The 19,452-nt window shown below is 46.4% G+C and overlaps 1 protein-coding gene across 3 annotated transcripts in view; it reads left to right on the plus strand.

The window, feature by feature from the left end:
• Positions 1–1,346: 1,346 nt before the first annotated feature.
• Positions 1,347–19,452, plus strand: part of DAPK1 (death associated protein kinase 1) — a 218,005-nt gene continuing 199,899 nt past the window's right edge. Inside the window, exons 1-2 of one of the 3 annotated variants that reach the window (XM_088838092.1) lie at positions 1,347–1,451; positions 2,572–2,741. In XM_088838092.1, coding sequence (XP_088694218.1) covers positions 2,680–2,741 — 62 coding nt within the window. In that variant the 5' untranslated portion in view covers positions 1,347–1,451; positions 2,572–2,679. The other 2 variants (XM_088838090.1, XM_088838091.1) reach the window with 2 other exon arrangements.

The following is a 19,452-nucleotide window of genomic DNA, read 5'->3' on the forward strand; positions in this document are numbered from 1 at the left end:
TGGATGAAGGAGCCTGGTAGGCTGCAGTCCGTGGGGTCGCTAAGTGTCGGACACGACTGAGCAACTTCACTTTCACTTTCACACATTGGAGAAGGAAATGGCAACCCACTCCAGTGTTCTTGCCTGGAGAATCCCAGGGATGGGGGAGCCTGGTGGGCTTCCGTCTATGGGGTCACACAGAATCGGACACGACTGAAGTGACTTAGCAGCAGCAGCAGCAGTCTCTATGGACTTCCCAGGTGGCTCAATGGTAAAGTAATCCGCCTGCCAATGCAGGAGACTCAGAAGACTCGATCCCTGCATCTGGAAGATCCCCTGGAGAAGGAAATTGCAGCCCACTCCAGTATTCTTGCCTGGGAAATCCCATGGACAGAGGAGCCTGGCGGGGTACAGTCCATGGGGTCACATGGAGTCAGACATGACTGAGCTTGCAGGTACAGCAGTCCTTATAGGGAAACATCCTTTCTGTTTCTCACACCTCAGGGCTAGGTGAGGGACTGGGGTAAGAAGCAAAGAGAATGGATAAGGATCTCCAGTAGGTATGGGATCTCTAAGAAGACCAGCACAGTCCATAGAAATATCTGCAAGCCACATAGGTACTCATATTTTATAATATCTGCATTTTGAAAAGTAAAAACTGACATTAATTTTAATAATATATTTTATTTAACCCAATATGTACAAAATACTATTATTTGAACACGCATTTAACATAAAAATATTCAAGAAATCTTTTTCATCCTTATTTCTATACCAAGTCTTGGAATCCCATGTGTATTTCACACTTCTTGCACACCTAATTCTGGACTAACCACATTTCAACTCATCAATAACCAATTCGTATTGGACTGCACACATAAGCCTTTCGTTTCTGCTGTTACATTGGGCCTCTGATACCCCAAACCTTTATTCTTCGGTTTCATATCTTTTCACAGTCCAGATCTCAGCTCAAAACACCTGTCCCGTAGAGAAACTCCTAATGAGGTCTACTCCTGTCCTGTCATTCTTTATCGTGTTATCCTTCAGTATTGTCGCCACAGAACCCATCCTTTCTAAAATGATCTCATTTATTTGTTTACATACTTATTGTCTAGTTTCTCTGCCAAAATGTAAGTTTCAGAAGCGCAGAGATTTTTTAAAAACTTATTATGGTTTGTTGTGATTTTCCGGTGCCAAGCACCGTGCCTGGCCCACGCCGGGGGCTCAAAACACCTTTGCAGGAGGAAGGAATCGCATTCCTCTGGATCCTAGCGGAAGAGGGCAGCGTAGCCGCGTGTCACAGGTGGGGCACCCACGTTGCGCGCGACCGCTCTCTGCGCGGGTGTAGGGTGAGTGGGTTGGTGTGGGGGTGTGCGCGGTAGAGCGCGCCAGCGAGCCCCAAGAGCCGAGCGGGGAGGAGCAGCCAGCGCAGCGCAGCAGCTGCAGCGCCAGCCCGGCCGGGCAGCTCGGAGGTGGGTGGGCCGTGTCGCCAGCCCGCCCGCGGGGTCCCTATTGGCCGCCTGTCGGCCGCCCTCCGCCCGGAAGGCGTCGAGGAGCCGCGAGGCTGCTCCGGAGCCGGAGCTGGAGAGCCAGGCCGAGCCGACGCCGGGCGGACGCGCGGGATCCGCGCCCCCACTCTCAGCCTCCTGGCACTCCCGCCGCCGCCCAGCTCGTCTCGGGCGCTGGCGCCTACCGTCGGCCTCCGACAGCGCCCGGGAAGGACCCGGGCAGCTCCCGGGCGCCCGGGTGAGTGGCCGCGCGCGACTCTCTGCTCCTCCCGAGCCCCGCCGCCTGCTTTGGCTTTCGCGGCCGCGGCACGACGAGGTTTGCCCGGGCAGCGCCCAAGACAACAGGGAAGGCCGAGGCAGGGTAAACTTGACTGAGGAGAGAAGTGGGATCGCCACCAGGAGGTTCCCTCGGCCCCGCGGGCCGGATGGGAACAGGTGGCGCGGGCCGGGCGCTTTGTGTTCGGGGCGCGGAGACTGGGAGCCGCCGGCCGCGCCTCCCTCGGCCGCTCCCTTCCCTCCCTTGCTCCCCCGGGCGGCCGCTCGCCGGGTCGGCTGGGTAACGGAGCGGGAGTCGCCAGGAATGTGCCTCTGGGGACAGCTTGGCTCGAGGAAGGAGATAAGGTGGCCGTGGCGGCCGGGGAACTGCGGGCGCCGAGAGGTGGCGCGGGGGCTGCACGGCTGCTGCTGGCAGGAGAGGGATGCTTCCAGCCAGGCGCTTTCCGCCCGGGCGAGGGCTTCATTCTTCCGCGGCGCCCCTGGAGGTGGGGAGCTGGGTGGGCGTGTATGCATAGAAAGAGGAGGCGGGGAGGCCAGCGACTTCCGGAGCGGGTGCTGATCGGTGCTCCGCGCCTTGCTTTCGGAGACCCAGACCTTGGGGTGCGGCGGTGCCGGGCCACATGAGTGCGCCAGCGATGCTGGGCTGGGGGCATCCCTATGCTGGGGTTTAACAAAGAGTGCTCCTCTCCACCCGGCGGGGTGGGGCAGCTCCGGAGAGGTGGTCTTCAGCGAGCTAGACTTAGCCCAGGGGAAGGGTACTTCCTTTTGAGGTTGTCATTTTATTATTATATTGCCTTTTTTTTAAAAGGGCTGCTGACTGATGCATGAGGGGCCCACGGAGGCGCAGGAGTGGTGGTGATGGTTTGGGAAGCGGAGCTGAAGTGCGCTGGGCTTTGGTGACGCGTGACAGTTTATCATGACCGTGTTCAGGCAGGAAAACGTGGATGATTACTACGACACCGGCGAGGAACTTGGCAGGTACGGGGCAGGTGGGGTGAGGCGCCGAAAGCTCAAGCTTCTGGGTGGCGGGAATGCATAATATTGCGGGTGGCGGGCGGTAAACAAATGCAGTTTGATTTCAGACGTCTCCCTCACCCTTCTAGGAGATGTACAAATTATAGAGAAAAGAGTTGCTAACCCAGCAAGGACTAGGGACCAGAAATAAACTACCTCATCCAAGGGGTTGGGGGTGGAGAGGCAATTTCAGTGTTAGTTTATGATGCAGTGTATTGATTGAGACCCTGGACAAGAACAGATTTAATTGTCTTCAATAACTCTTGTCAGCTTTTGCCCTTCTGAGACAATGAGGCAAAAGCTGATGCGTAGTTGGAACTGGAGTTAGGGGCTTATGTGTGATTCAGATAGAACAAACCAATTAATAGGCTTTTAAAAGCTTAATACTTTCCCTCTTTATGAATTTTCAGAGTAACATGCATGCACAAGTATTGGTAGGTCACACATGAAGACTTGCCAGATGTTGATGTTGGGTTTAGATTTTGAAACTTCCTTGAACCAGCAGTTTAATTACCCAGTTGGTGTCAGCAGTTGCTTGCTTTGCTTTCATTCACAATGTTAAATTTTTAACAAATCCCTGATGGCGAGTCTAATATGGCTATCTGGATTCAAAGCATACTTCCATCGCTACAGGAGCTGTGATTCTGAAAGTGGAGCCTTTCAGTTCCAGGTGAACAAAGAACCATTTCTTTGGGGACATGGAAGGGCTGGATGGGTCTCCTCTTGACTGGGGATTTGACAGGGAGGGTTGTGCTCTGGTCTGACTTCAGCAGAAAACCCAGGTTTCACACCTTAATTTAAATTCAGCATAAGGAATTTGACTGTGGTTTATTTGTATTGTGAGTCAAGTAGACAGAAGAATCTTTAAACAAACAAAAAAGTATGTCTTTATTTAATATGTGTATCAAAATATGTGTTTTTCCATATACATCTGTTGTCTAATTCAGTGCTTCCTTTTTCCCCATGAAAAGGAAATTCAAAAACACCCACACCCTAGATTACCTTATGAGAACTGAAGTTGAGTTTAAAATATTTTTCAAGTTCAAGTAATAGTTCAGACTAAAAGCAATGTTTTTAAAGTTATTATATAAAATATTTCTGTATACATTTAGTATGAACTAAGAACATCACCGGGAGCTGGTGCTTAGGGGAAGCTTATAGTATACTGGAGATTTACTGAATGAATAAGAAGGAAAGCTCTCAAAAATCACATTTTGTGGATATGTTAAGGTTAAGGTTTAAGAGTATGTGGTTGAAATACTTGGTTTAACTAGAATTAAGTCACTTTATTCCTGTGGCTTTTAGCAAGATGAGTGGTACATGAAGTCTTCCTTTGGGAGCAGTGGAGAAAGGCGAAAAACTATATTTAAATTCTGTGTAGTGTGGCCTGATTATATAAATTCTGTCATAAAGAGAGATGATTAAAAGTAGGTGAGATGACTGCTTTATAGATTAAATATGCTGACCTTATTTTCATTAAGATCTTTTGATAGAATTATGTGTGATGAGAAGGAAAAACAAAAAAATGAGACTCCCTGTGGCTGATGGGGGAGTTTGTGATCCTTTATTTCGTGGGTGTGATGACAGGCTCTCTGCCTCTGCTATGGGAAGTGGTTTGCTCATTTGTCACTAGCAGTTGGCTTTGATTCTGGCTCGTTCTACATTTCTGTGTATAATTTTCTCCCCACTGTGCAAGACTAACTGACAAATTGTTTATTGAAAATTTTAATTTGTGTGACCTATGAATTTCAAACAAGTGCTCTGAAAAACTGGGAGTTGGGGATTTTGAAAAAAAAAGTGTACGTGCCCATCTGTCTAATAGGTATTTTGTTTTTGTCTAAAAATGTGGTAACTAGTTGGGTTGGGTTTTTTTTTTAAGTTTTTTTCAAGTCCTGTGAATTTTATGTCTGCTGGGAAATTGCCACTTCCTGAAAACAAATGCAGGCATAAGATGGACATTTGGGAAAGATGCTGCTTTGTGTGTCACTGTGAGGAGATTAGGAGTAGAGGCAAGAACTTAGCGTTGAAAAATAGAAATGGGCAGATATTTAAAACAAAAGCAAGGTTGTTCTAAGAGTGAGTTACAAATAGGCCAACATCTAGGATTTAAGAGTTCACCTATGTATCTTTAACAGTAATCTAAATAATTACTTATAATCTAAATTATTTATATCTAGATTTATATTTAGATTAATTATAATCTAAATAATAGCTTCCCTGGTGGTTTAGAGGATAAAGCGTCTGCCCACAATGCGGGAGACCCGGGTTCGATCCTTGGGTAGGGAAGATCCCCTGGAGAAGGAAATGGCAACCCACTCCAGTACTCTTGCCTGGAAAATCCCATGGACAGAGGAGCCTGATAAGCTATAGTCCATGGGATCGCAAAGAGTCGGACACGACTGAGCGACTTCACTTCTTCACCTTATAAATGAGCTGAGAAAAGTCCATAGATAGAGGAGGAAAGATGGGTTTTTTAACAAGTAGAATATAGTATTATGACTATTACTATTGTCACTTTACTTTTATGAAAGCAGAGTTTGTATGTACAAGGGCAAGAGTGTGTGTGTCTCTGTTGGTGTATATTAGTGTGTATACTGCCAGGACTACCATAAAAACTCTTTGTCAGTTCTAAAAAACTTTATAAAATATTATGATCATTTGCAGTAGTGACAGAGCAGACAGACCACTGGACAGATAGTCTGATCCAAAATTGGCTCTACAGCTCAGTAGCTTTATAACTTTGAATAGATCATTTATCCTCTCTGACCCTCAGGATCTTCATCTATTAAATTAGAGGCCTAGTGCTTATTTCATGACTGTTGTGAGTATCAAGTAATCTAAGACATGTAAAAGTATTTTATCAGCAGTCAGGAGTTAAACAAACAAAGATATCATCGGCAGAACTTGGTTGAGACGTGAGTATTCCAGGCACGCTAATAACTTGGTTTGCGATCCGATATTCTTTTGAGTGTCTGTTTACCAATTTGGGGAAGGGCCTGTGGGAAAAGGGCCGTGGGGAAGACCAATTGCTGACGGCCCTCAGCCTCTCCACACTGATTCTGAATAATGCAGCTCTGGCCTTGAAGTCAAGTGGAGACAAGCGCCTGCGGTGAAAGGGACTTCATCATTAGAGTATTGTTTGGTGACCTCTCTTGACTCCAGAAGGTCCTTTGGGTCTCAGCCTCTATCCCAGGAGGTGGAATGAAGAACTGCTTCCGTCATGTGTAGTGGTTTCTGGGAGGAGTTCTTACAAATGTGGATTTCTGCATGTGCTGTTACACTGGGTCATTTTAATGCCCCAGGTGCCTTCACATCTCTTATCAGCGGGTGCTTGGGGCAGCTGAAGACTGGCTTGTCCCACCATCGGGCTCCAGTTTCACCCCTGGCTTTGGGTCACTCTAATCTGTGAGCCTTTTGGGCACCTCTCTGAACACTGCCTTCCTAAGGACTGGCCTTGTTTCTCTTCCAGTCTGACCTTATGTGATCTTAAGACCTTGGTCCTACCTCCTGAATAAATCTCTCCACAATGATCTCTCCCTTTCAGAAGCCAAATGGCTTGTCTGAAGCACTCCATTGATCGTGACAACAGACTGCCCGGTCCATGCTCCATCTTTGCTTTGTGTTATTAATGTTCTTGTATTACTCTATGTAGCCAACTTGAAAGTTCCTTTAGAGTGTGTTCTGGTCTCTTTTCTCCCCAAGGTGTACAATGTGCTTTTTAATTCCGGGCAAAAGTTTGATTGATGCCTGAATAAGTTAATGCAGGCCTGCAGGTACAATATTGAGGCCAGCATGGGGATTTGAGATGCAAATGATGATATGGATGCCAACACAGATGGAGAGGCAGTGTTTAGCATGGGACAGCCTGGTACCCCGGAAAGTGGGAAGATACCTAACTTTGCAGGGTGTTGTGAGAATTGGAGGCAGTGGCTATAAACATCGGACACATAGTCACTGCCCCAGATATTATTTTGAATAACCTCTTTACCTCATTATAGCATTTACCACAGTGCATACTCATTACTTGTTTGATTGTCTGCTTTCCCCACAACTTGTCACAAGGTTGTGACCTTGGACTTTCTCATCACTTTTTATCTCTTATGCCTAATTAGATGTGTGATACTAGGTGCTCAATAAATGCTTGCTGATTGAATGAATGAATGGATTCATATTCATAAAGCATCATGAACACACCCATATATATTTACATATATATGACCCTTAATAAGTGATGACCGGTGGGGATGAACTTAGGATATTAAAGACTGCAGCTCATCAAAATAAGAGCTGCTTTTGCTTTTGCATTCTCTGGCTGAACAGTAATGTGCACAGCAGTCAAAATTTCTAAGCACAAGATGAGTTTTAAACAAAACACAGTGGAGCCATACATATTCTACATTTGTTTGGATGGTCACTGGAAGATAATAATTCAAAGTTAAAACATTCTCATTTTGGCATAAAATCCATGAGCATTTTAATCAACATAAGGAGCTGTATTGATAATAAACCCTGACAGTCTGAGTACATCTTTCAGTTGATTTACTGTGAACTGCAGAAATCAGTCTTAAGAATACTGGCAGTCTCATGGGGATGGGGGTGAGGGTGGAAGAAGGAGAGACCTCTGAGCATGTTTTCTCCTTGGAAGTGGGGCTCAAAGGTTCGTGGGGTTGACTAGTGAGATCATCCCATAGGACCTCGCTGATTGTGAGTTTTCTTTTTTCATTTCTGCTTTCTTGTCCCCTCAGATGTTTGCTCTGATGGGAAAGGCAGCCATGCTTTAAGAGAGATAAAGTTCAAATATACCTATTAGAGATAACAGTCAGGGATTTAAAAATTCTGTGCATTTCAGGGAGATCTAATAATAGTCTTCTAGAATGTGAAGGGAGAGCGTGGTGACAGTGCTGAGTGGCATTTGGGCTGAATGCTTGCTTGCCAGCACTGGGAATGCGGAATGTGCCTCTGGACCTCCTGGGGACACAGAAATTCAGCTCACTGGAACCTAGTGGGGCATACCCCAGGAATGTAGGGTATGGAGGTGCTTATTGATGGAGAAGCCAGGGAACATTGAAGCAGCTTTCTTGGCCCCTCTGTGCTCTTTACTCTAGGTTTGTGTCTCACCCAGCTGCTTAGGAACCTAAAAGCCCCATAGTGTTGGCTCACCCCTGTAAAGCCATGAAAAACACAATAAGCTCACAGAGATGGGTGCTCAGATTAATTGCAGTAATTGCAAATACGGTGTTATGTCAGAAGAGGTGTCATTGTCAGACATATCCTCTGGTCTCCCAGCAAATTTGTAACCTCTGAAGTGCAGAGTGCATTTCCTTGAGGCACTGGCGTGTGAGTGTGTGAGTGAGGCATTGGTGTGTGAGTGTGTGTGAGGCATTGGCGTGTGAGTGTGTGTGTGAGGCATTGGTGTGTGAGTGTGTGTGTGTGCACATTGAGGAGATGGGTGGAGGGGAGAGGCTTCAGAGATGTTGTGGCAGGAGGATGAGAGGTGAACCTCAAGGTCAAGATTGTGTTGTCTGACCTCTGGGACACCCTGCCGGGGACTCTGTTATGAACTTTCACCTTTAATTCTAGTCAGCTGCTTTGTGTACCTAACCTTACCTAATCTTGCATTGCATATGCATGAAATAAAGCATGATTTTAGTGTAAAAACTTATTTCTGATCAGGAGACAAAGAAAGTTACCTACCAGCAGAGGGAAGGGGAGGAGCTTTTGTTGGTTAAGGGCAGCCCAAGACCCTTGGACAATTAGACCTTAGAAGAAGCTGAGCAGTCAGTGAGTCCTTTCTTCTTGTTTCATCCCATCAGACCTTAGGTCCAGTAGCTTTCTTGAGGTAGCTAGTTGGTAGGTAGTAAGAGATGGACCTAGACTCCTGAGCAGGACTGTTTTCATTATATTCTTCATACTACTTAGGATTTGGTGATTATGTTTTTTTTTTTGGAAGCCAGGAAACGTTGATATTTAAGAAAAGTGGTTTAGGTAGCCATCTAATGCCCATCTATCTTAATACCTGCTTGGACAGGAGGGTCAGGAGTAACAGGTAACCATTTCATGTTGGGTTTTCATTTTCACCCCATGCAGAGGTTGACCCTTGGCGTTCAGAACACTCATGGGTGCTTGACAACACACGTGACATTCTTGCCTTTTCCAAATAGCTTGTGCCCCATGGTTATGAATGGCGCTAGAACCTGCTGTAGTTTTACTCAAGTGTCAAAGTTAATAGTTTAGCTTTTTAGAAAGTTCACAGAACACTTTCATTATTATTTAACCTTTGAGTCTTAGAATATGTGAGAGTTGTGGCTCTACCTAATAGGCCACCCTATAAGTGACAGCTTCTCATTTCATTAAGCATCAGTAGTCTGTCTGGTTTAAGGTTGGGGTATGATTGTTTAAATCTTTATGTGAAATGTGACACCTGATTGTTTTGCTTTGGTTTGTTGTGGTAAGTTATCACAACAGAATGCATCATCCATCAGCCTTGAAGGAGATTATATGGTAGTATAATTTTTTATATAAATACAATTATTACTTTGTTAATATTTTAAATGAATTCCTTTAAATATATAGTTAGGAGAGAATAGAGGGAAAAGTGATTGATCTTTGGTTTTTCTACATCATCTAACAAAAATAGGTTTAAAAATAACCTTCTAACTAGTACATGTTTCTTAGGTAAAACAGAAAGTGCCATATCCCCGTTCTAGGTTTAATGTTCAGTTCAGTTCAGTTGCTTATCGTGTCTGACTCTTTGCAACCCCATGGAGTGCAGCACGCCAGGCTTCCCTGTCCATCACCAACTCCCGGAGCTTGCCCAAACCCATAACCTAAAATCATTGGTCTCATTTTCAATCCAGGTTCAAAACAAAACCAAACCAGTCATGTGCTGGTAACTAATCTCTTGTGATAGCTGACAGGTGTGATCCTTAGTGAGTCTTGTTTATCATTCCTGTCTTTTGGAGGTGACGTTAAGAGCTCGTGTGGCTTACAGACCACAGTGTGATCATTTAAGTATAATGTTGCTTACCTCTGAGAAATGACCCTGAGTCTTTCCCTTGTGTCCTGCCTGTCGACATTTCAATTGTGAGCTTGAGAAATTTTATTCAGTAATATAATGTTATGTTCAGAGAAATCAGGAGGGGAAGGAGGTGGGGAGAAAGTTGGTTTCTTTCCCCTTTAAAAATACCTTCAACTTTGGATGAAGTACATAATGTTTGAACAAATGAATGCTGTGAACTGCTGATCTCTGGTGTTTGAAAAGTTTATATTGATGGTGCTGATATTCATAAGCCTGATGGTTTTCAGCTGGAAAATTTGGCTCTGTGTGTGGACTTTTGCAGAACACATTTTCAGTCAAACCTGTTTTGATTATTCCTACTCAGATATCATATGATGAGTGGGACTGGTTTTTAAATATCTCAGGACAGTTGATAGAGTAAATTTTCATTTATAAGTAATTAGCTAATTTCTTTTTTCCATCGCTCATTGTTTTCTTCCTTCAGAACCATGCACCCCTTCCCTTTTTAACTTGTAAAAGTTGTCAGGATTTTTGAGACCTTACTTCAGTCCACCATGTTCTTGTCCACCTCCCAGTGTAGAAGTTTCCATAGGAGAGGTAATCAGTACCTTTTTTGGTCCCATCATGAAGAGGGTCAGATTTCCCTCTGAACTGCCTGTCTGTGCGTCTGCCTAGCAACTCATACTGCTGTCTTGCTGCTGCTGCTGCTGCTAAGTTGCTTCAGTCGTGTCCAACTCTGTGCAACCCCATAGACGGCAGCTCACCATGCTCCCCCGTCCCTGGGATTCTCCAGGCAAGAATTTTGGAGTGGGTTGCCATTTCCTTCTCCAATGCATGAAAGGAAAAGTGAAAGTGAAGTCGCTCAGTCGTGTCCGACTCTTAGCGACCCCGTGGACTGCAGCCCACCAGACTCCTCCATCCATGGGATTTTCCAGGCAAGAGTACTGGAGTGGGTTGCCACTGCTGTCTTCAGTTCCGTTCAGTTCAGTTCAGTCGCTCATTTGTGTCCGACTCTTTGCGACCCCATGAATCACAGCACGCCAGGCCTCCCTGTCCATCACCAACTCCCGGAGTTCATTCAAACTCATGTCCATAGAGTCGGTGATGCCATCCAGCCATCTCATTCTCTGTCGTCCCCATCTCCTCCCGCCCCCAATCCCTCCCAGCATCAGAGTCTTTTCCAGTGAGTCAACTTGTCGCATGAGGTGGCCAAAGTATTGGAGCTTCAGCTTTAGCATCAGTCCTTCGAATGAACACCCAGGATTGATCTCCTTTAGAATGGACTGGTTGGATCTCCTTGCAGTACAAAACTAGGCTAAATATGTGGGAGGGTAGATAAGACTCAGCTCAGGTGATGGGACAGAATTGTATCAGGGATACGTTGGCACATGGAAGGAGTGGCTTGGGGGAGAAGAGATCAGTAGTTAGTGCTGATTCTGCTCTGATGTTTCCACCCCACTTTGAGAAGTTTTTCTAAATTGTTTTGCCTCCTCTAAAGTTAATTTTTTTTTTTTTTGCCACCTGTGCTTTATGGGTAAGCAGCAGAAATATGTGTCTCTGAAAGAGTGGTGAAAAGCTTCAACCTTTTGAGTCTAATATTATGTAATAGACTGCACCCCTTTATAAAAACAAAGCTATTGACTTTGTAGGTATTTGGATACTGTAGAGAATAGACTTTTCACAGCTAACTGCTGAAGCTGTAAATGCTGAATTGCACCTGATACCCAGAGGAATTGTCCTTAGAAATTTGGTAAGTCAAAAAAACATTAATAGGTTATTTGTTATCTTAAAAATACTATTTTACTGCTACATAAATCAGTTAACTGAAACCAGAGCCTGCCACGGGTTCTGCTATATACCTTAGATGTGGATATAGAAAGGTGACTTTCTAAATGTTGTTTTTGCCACTCGATGCTGAGAATCAGCACGTGAACTGCTGTTCGTAGTGCCAGAAATTTCCACCAGAAATTTCAGGAGCTCCCCCTTCTTTGGATAACAGTAGGTTTATTTCCTTCCCCTCCCCTGGCCAGCTTGCACCTCTTTTCAGACCGTAATTGCAGTGGCACCATGTGCTCAGGACAAGGCCTGCCTGACCTAAGGCGACTTTGCTCTTGTTTTCCGCCTGATGTCTCTTTTTCCACCTTGTACATTCAGAGTGGAGTCCTCACATGTCATCCCATTTGGTGAAAAATCTATAAAAAGAGTGCTTGAGACCCTGTTCTAGGCACTTCTTCACCATGTAATTCACACTGCCTTTGGAATAGAGGGAAGATAGTTACAGTGACCCGTTTAGTACTGCAAAGTTTGGACACCTGTCAGATGTGCCTCCTCACCAGCTTCAGGCAGCTGATTCAATTGTTTGGCAGAGAAAGTGAATTTGAATAAGTGGAATATTTTCCAGGATGAAGCTTTATCATCTTGCTTTCCTCCCCACCCCTCCCCTGACTCAGAGAGATAGGAGAGCTTGGCAAATGCAGTTGGGGACAGGCAAGGTAAGCCTAGCTGTGGTATAGAAGCATCGGGTCCTTTGGTTTTGCTAAACATGGTTGGGGCACTGAATGAGTATATCCAGTTTTATGAATGGTAGCAGTTAAGATGGACCATCCTTTGTAGGCCTTATCTTTAGAATCAGACGGAGAAACAGTGGAGCAGGATCCAGAGTCCTGCTGATCCACACTCCTAACATTGTTGAGACTCCAGCACTCCTTCCCCAAGGCCCAATGTGCCCTTTAATTTCATTTAGAACCCAGGCGCCCATGGGGAGGGGCTCACAGTCATTGTGCAGCCTGCCTTCTGCCCGCAGCCTGCCTTCTGCCCGCAGCCTGCCTTCTGCCCGTAGCCTGCCTTCTGCGTGCAGCCCTGCGGGGGCTGGGTCCTGACTGGCTGGTGAGTGCACCTAGCCTGCCCGGAGGAGGCTGCAGGCCCATGAAGGCCAGTGCTCTTGCCCGCCGACCCTGAGCTACCTCCACTCTGGCCCATGCTGGGCAGGCAATGAAAACATGTTTTTTTAATTAAAAAAAATTATCTGTATTAGAGAGAAGTTTTAACTTGGAGAACTAAAAAGCAAATGCAAAGTGAGCTGGCCAGTGGTGGCCTGCAGCCTTCTGTGGAGCCTGTCCAGGCTTGTCGTGCAGATTCTCTTTCTTATCTTCTATATCCTTAATTTGCGGTAAATAACTGGGCACTTGGTATTTTTTTGTACTTGGCTTGTCCCTGTGATTCTTGGCTCTCCCTATGAATTGGGCATTTCACAAATTGACTTTTTGTGTGTCTTACATTGGGTGGGATTCAGCTATCTGCACAGGAGGCCTTGTTTATCTGCCTCGAAAGTGTTAGTCTCTCCGTCGTGTCCAACCCTTTGTGATCTCATGGACTGTAGCCCGCCAGGTTCCTCTGTCCATGGAATTCTCCAGGCAAGAATACTGCAGTCGGGATCTTCCCAACCCAGGAATTGGACCTGGATCTCCCACACTGCAGCAGATTCTTTACTGTCTGAGCCACCAGGGAAGCTATGAAGGTACAACTCAGAAATGATAATATAGATCAGAGCTTTTGACCCACATCCCTGACTCAACAAAGCACTAGCTGTTACCTTGGGGAAGGCAATTGACTTCTGTGAGACAGTTTTCTCATCTGTGAAACTGGTATAATAATCATACCTGCCTCAGAAGGTAGTTGTGAAGATATATGTGATGTGTGTAAGGTGCTTGACCCAGTAGCAGGAACATAGAAAGCACTGAAGAACGTGTGGCAGTTTACTAAGACAGAGTAGGAGAGCCTGAACGTGCTTCTGGGTCTCACGGGCGTGCCTTTTTCTGTTAGTTCTTCATCTCCCCACCCAGGTTCTGGCCTGGCCGGCTAGGGGCAGGTTGGGGGTTACTTCCCACTTCTCCTTGCTTCCATCCTCCCACCTCCTCTTCTCCTCTGTCTGCCCTTTCTTTGGCTCAGCCCACAGGGAGGGCTCATTCTACCGAGTTTGATGTCGTTTGTGTGCTCCGTCTTGGCTGTCAGCTGGCTCAGACCCAGGACTCAGTTTATGTGCTGGGCTCCCTCGCTGGTCTGCCCTGTGGTGTGGTTAGTGATTCTCAGAACTCCTGACAAACAAGTTATCCAGGAATTTAGCCATGCATTTGAGAGTGGGCTGCTAGAGACGGGGCTTATGGGATGCCATTGCCAAAGTGCACCCAGAGTCTCTGGGAAGAGGGAGGGAGGAGCTCATATCAAGATGGGAAGACATGCTTTCGGGGAAGCCAGAACAGCTAAAAGCTGCAGAACCACTGAGGGAGGGCTGCTCAGAAATGCTCAGGGGGACGGCCATCCTGGCATTATTAAGAACCTGAGGTATGCCAGCACACAAATTCATGTTTTAATGGGGTGTACTGTAGCTTCCTGAAAAGTCAATTTCATTTTTCTAGCTGCTTTTTAAATGAAAAAAACTGTCTTAAGCAGCTGAATAAGAGACTAGGAATTTGATCCGACGAACAAATCATTGATTTTTATTATAGATCTTTATGGGGGAAGGAGTCTGAATGAGTGTGTGAGTTCCATTCCAAGATGAGCTTGCTGCAGAAGGCAAGACGTACGGCAGGTCTGAACCTCCGTTCAGTTCTGACACGTACTGATTTAAGATGTGAAAATGAGTGTTTGGCCAAGCCAGAGTTTCCTGTGCCAAGAAAAGCCTATTAGATTGGTGGCTGAAAGGCTGAATTGTTAGAATTTACTTAATGGTGAGGCTCTGCCAGCTGCTGGGGAGTGAATGCCCACTTAGGCGTTTGAGTGCATCCTTGTTCCCTGGACTCGGGGCTCATTTGTTCAAGGAACATGGCGGCCTTACAAGAGGCCACTCTAAAAGGATGCTTCCTTATTCTTTGGGCCCCTTGTGTAGAGATATCTGTAGTTTGTAACAGTAACATTAGTTGCTCACAAATTTGTAAAGAAGAATGCCTGGAAATTGGGCTTATAAGGTGAGTTCAGGTGAAATGTCAAGGAGTAACAATGTTAATTATAAACAGGCGACATAAATGGCCTGTTAAACAAAAGTTGTCACCTGAGCTGTGATATCCGCCCATCACGTGTTCATTCATCCAGGGTTGATTGATGTCTCAATGGTAGGGCACTGGCTGGGGTAGTGGGCAGAACCTTTTATCTCAACGATTTCCAAGTGGGGCAGACAGACTTTACATAACCGATGATAATAGAAAACCTAAATAAGAAGTGAGAGAAACCAAGTATGAAAAACTGGTTCTGGAGTTCCAGCGAAGAGAGGCCATTCTGACTTTGAGGGTTCATTTGTTTAGTCACTCATTCGTTCAGATTTTGTGGGGACTAAACACATAAGCAGGTCGGTGCCTGAGGTGATGTGTGTGTGTGTGTGTGTGTGTGTGTGTGTCTACTTGTGTGTGTGTGTGTGTGTGTGTCTACTCGTTTATTCCCTGAAAAAATTGGAACTCAGACATGAAGGAAGAGACTAAGAGTCTAAGATTTACTGGGAACCATTCTAGACCAGTGACTGGAGGTAAGTTTTGTAACCCACATTTTATAGATGAGAAAACTGAGGTACAGAAAGACATTGGCCTTGGATAACGTGTTTAAAATAATGGAGGCAACCATTGGACCCTAACCCCAGATTGCTAAGTGATGACTGGAAATCGGGTGATGGGCTTACTTTGTGGTCTATTCCTCTGCCACTGTCATGGAAGGGGTAAGTTCAAAGAACTTTAAAACATTCAGAGCAATGCCTGGCGTATGACACGTTCAATAACATGTTTCCTTCCTTTAAACTGGAAGTTTTCAACCTCAGTACTAGTGACATTTTGGTCAAGATGATTCTTTGTGGTTGTGGGAAGCCAACATCCCTGGCTTCTGCCCTTTGGATGCTAGTAACGTTTCATCCTACCCCCACCCCAGCCCACTGAGAACCACTGGGCTACAGGATCAAGACAGGGAAGTGTTAACAAATGGACCTAGGGGTTGGAACAGGTGGTAGGCAAGGAGGATCCTGCACCCAGTGAGCAAAGTAACTACCTCTGAAAGAAGGTATTGGCCTTAGGTATCCAGAGCTGGGGAAGGAAGAGAGCAGGCTCCCGATGGTGTGAGCCAGAATTCTGGGGCAGGTGTTGTTGTGGTCTGGTCTTAATGCTGTCCCTCGGTGGGCAGATCTGTTGTGAGTCAGTAGTATGGGGTGGCATGCAGACAGCAAGTAAGATCTGGAGAGACCCCATGGTGGTGCTCATCCAGGGTGACAGCCACCCATGGCCCACATGAAAGTTTCTGCCTTGACCCTCCCTGCTGAGCAGGCTGCTCTGAGTCATGGCTCAGCCGGGTCCCCATCATGGCCTGCGCTTTCTTGGTCCACTCTGCTCTCTCCTAAGGGTGGCCTTCTGCTACTGTCTCCATGACTCTGTTTTTAACCTGAATAGCGATGTGGTTTTCTTTTTAACACTGATTTCTGATTTTTAGTCAGAGCTAGAGAAAAGTGTGTTAGTTGCTCAGTCGTGTCCGACTCCTTGTGACCCACAGACTGTAGCCCGCCATGCTCCTCTGTCCGTGAAATTCTCTGGCCAAGAATACTGGATTGGTTATTCTTCTCCAGGGGATCGTCCCAACTCCTTGCTTTTTAATCGCTTTATATTCTCTTAGGGCTTCCCTGGTGGCTCAGAGGTTAAAGCGTCTGCCTGGAATGAAGGAGACCCAGGTTCGATCCCTGGGTTGGGAAGATCCCCTGGAGAAGGAAATGGCAACCCACTCCATTACTCTTGCCTGGAGAATCCCATGGAGGGAGGAGCATGGTAGGCTACAGTTCATGGGGTCGCAAAGAGTCAGACACGACAGAGCAACAAAGACGACAAGATGATATTCTCTTAAGCCTGCAGTGCAGTTCCAGCCTCTCCAGCAGGCTGGATGGCATAGCATGCTGTGGGACTGTAGGGAACCCACATAGCTTAGTTATTGCCACCCATATCCCCTCGTACTGGCAGGGGGCTTTTGAAGGTGAAAGGTTGGGTCTTGGGATGTGGCAGGAGGTGTGAAGAATGCTTTCTGCCCTCTCCCAGCTCCCTGGGGGAAGGGGCACTTATGTGGAGTTTACCCAAGGAAGCTTGTCAGTGGTGGAGGGTGTGAAAGGACCCGGGCTGATTGGGAGGGCATGGTGGGGAAGGGAAATGGGTCAGTCAGGGGGCTGGCGGGAAGTGAGTCCACTCTTGATGGTCACAGTGAAGAATGGCCAAGTACGCACTGTCTGGGAAGATGATACATCACCTGGGGCTGAGCTGGAGCCACCCAGGGGGGCCTTTAGCACATGCCCCCCGGGGAAGAACACCACCGCAATCTCTCCATCCTCCTTCCTGCTAGTGCCTCCTGTTAACCCCCTGCAGGGCGCCAGGGTGGAGCAGGAAGGGGGGCAGCCTCTGGCTGGGCAGAGAAGAGCAAAGAACAGATTTGGGGCGGGGAGCTGACCGTGTGGACGGATGGAGGAGAGGGATATCTACTAACGGCAGCTGTGAAATTGCACTGGGTTTGTCATGGAAGCTGTTCCCCTCTGTTGGTGCTGGTGCTCAGAGTGTGTACTGTCAGCATGCAGGACCCGCCTCTCGACTCTGAATACTGGGTCCCCATTCCATTCGTCCCAGGAAGTCACTCCTGACCGTGCCCTTGCAAAGTGTTCCTTCCTCTTGCGAACGCTTGGCTATTTCCTCTTTGGTACAGTCATCCAGCATTTAGACCCTCCATGTTGCATTGCTGCCTGTCCCTCTGTGTGTGTTCAGTTCAGTTCAGTCGCTCAGTCGTGTCGGACTCTTTGCTACCTCATGGACTGCAGCACGCCAGTCCTCCCTGGGAGTCCATCACCAACTCCCGGAGTTTACTCAAACTCATGTCCATTGAGTCAGTGATCCCATCCAACCATCTCATTCTCTGTCGTCCCCTTCTCCTCTAGCCTTCAATCTTTCCCAGCATCAGGGTCTTTTCAAATGAGTCAGTTCTTCCCATCAGGTGGCCAAGGTATTGGAGTTTCAGCTTCAGCATCAGTCCTTCCAATGAATATTCAGGACTAATTTCCTTTAGGATGGACTGGTTGGCTCTCCTTGCAGTCCAAGGGACTCTCAAGAGTCTTCTCCAACACCAGTTCAAAAACATCAATTCTTCAGCGCTCAGCTTTCTTTATGGTCCAACTCTCACATACATACATGACTACTGGAAAAACCATAGCTTTGACCAGACAGACCTTTGTTGACAAAGTAAAGTCTCTGCTTTTTTAATATGCTGTCTAGGTTGGTCATAACTTTTCTTCCAAGGAGCAAGCATCTTCTAATTTCATGGCTGCAGTCACCATCTGCAGTGATTTTGGAGCCCCAAAAAAAAGTCTGCCACTGTTTCCACTGTTTCCCCATCTATTTGCCATGAAGTGATGGGACTGTATGCCATGATCTTAGTTTTCTGAATGTTGATTTTTAAGCCAACTTTTTCACTCTCCTCTTTCACTTTCATCAAGAGGCTCTCTTCTGTGTGTGTATCTTCCGTGTATTGTAAGCCACTTAAGTTGTCATAGTTCTTTTGTTCCCAGCATCTTGTGCAGAGAAAGTACTCCAGAAGTACCTGTTGTTTGGTGATCAGTTCCCTTCATTGGCCATAATCAACAGAATTCTGAAATGCAGGACTGTACCGTAGTCCTGTGAATTTTAAAGGGGGCTAAAAGGAAATGGCAACCCACTCCAGTGTTCTTGCCTGGAGAATCCCCGGGACGGCAGTGCCTGGTGGGCTGTTGTCTATGGGGTCGCACAGAGTCGGACACGACTGAAGCGACTTAGCAGCAGCAGCAGCAGCAAGTCATCACTAAAAACTTCCTTAAGAAGCACAGTATGTTTTCATCCTTGGAATAACCCTGGGTAGCATCAGCCCCTTAAAGGTACAGAGTGGGCCCCAGTGTCAGTAGCTCACTGGGGAGTAGGATATGGACAAAATGGCTATGTCCTTTCCATCATGGCATTCTGATAATTTCCTCCAAATCTGGTGGTACTTTTTTTGTTTTGTTTTGTTTTACCGTGTAACCTATGGAGTTGGTGATGGACAGGGAGGCCTGGAGTGCTGTGATTCATGGGGTCGCGGAGAGTCGGACACGACTGAGCGACTGAACTGAACTGAACTGAACCTGTTCTCATTGTCTTTTTTTTTTTTTAAATTTTAAAGCATGGTGGAGCCTAGTGGGAGTAAGCTGTGGTTGACCCCATATCAGTTACTGAAGGGAAAGTAGGTATCAGAGCTGATAGGCACCAGGTACTGATGTGCCCATGTCACAGCTTGTGTGGCTCTTAGAGAAAGCAGCCCACATGTGTGATGAGTCTGTGAATGGAGCCTCTACAACACAACTGTTTGCCCTAGATATTTGCAATTTAAAAGTGAAAACCCATGGGACTTGATGTTAAACCTCTCTGCCATTGGCAGTCTCTCTGCTGTCAGTCAGTCCCGTCAAGTTTGCTCTGTTTTTTAACGGTGCTGGAAAACTGGGACTTCAGAAAGGAAAAAGGAGGTCTGAAATTAGAATTGACTTGTTTCCCACCAAATTTTAATTGATTCTAGTGCAAGTAGAAAGGTGTATCATGTGTTCTGAAAAGATAGGGTTTAATTATGGTTTATAATTAGTTCTCTAGGAAGCGCTTGGAG

The sequence above is a fragment of the Moschus berezovskii genome, chromosome 7, assembly GCF_049115385.1.
Source record: "Moschus berezovskii isolate FMDL1 chromosome 7, NW_MosBer_1.0, whole genome shotgun sequence".
Classification (NCBI taxonomy): Eukaryota; Metazoa; Chordata; class Mammalia; order Artiodactyla; family Moschidae; genus Moschus; species Moschus berezovskii.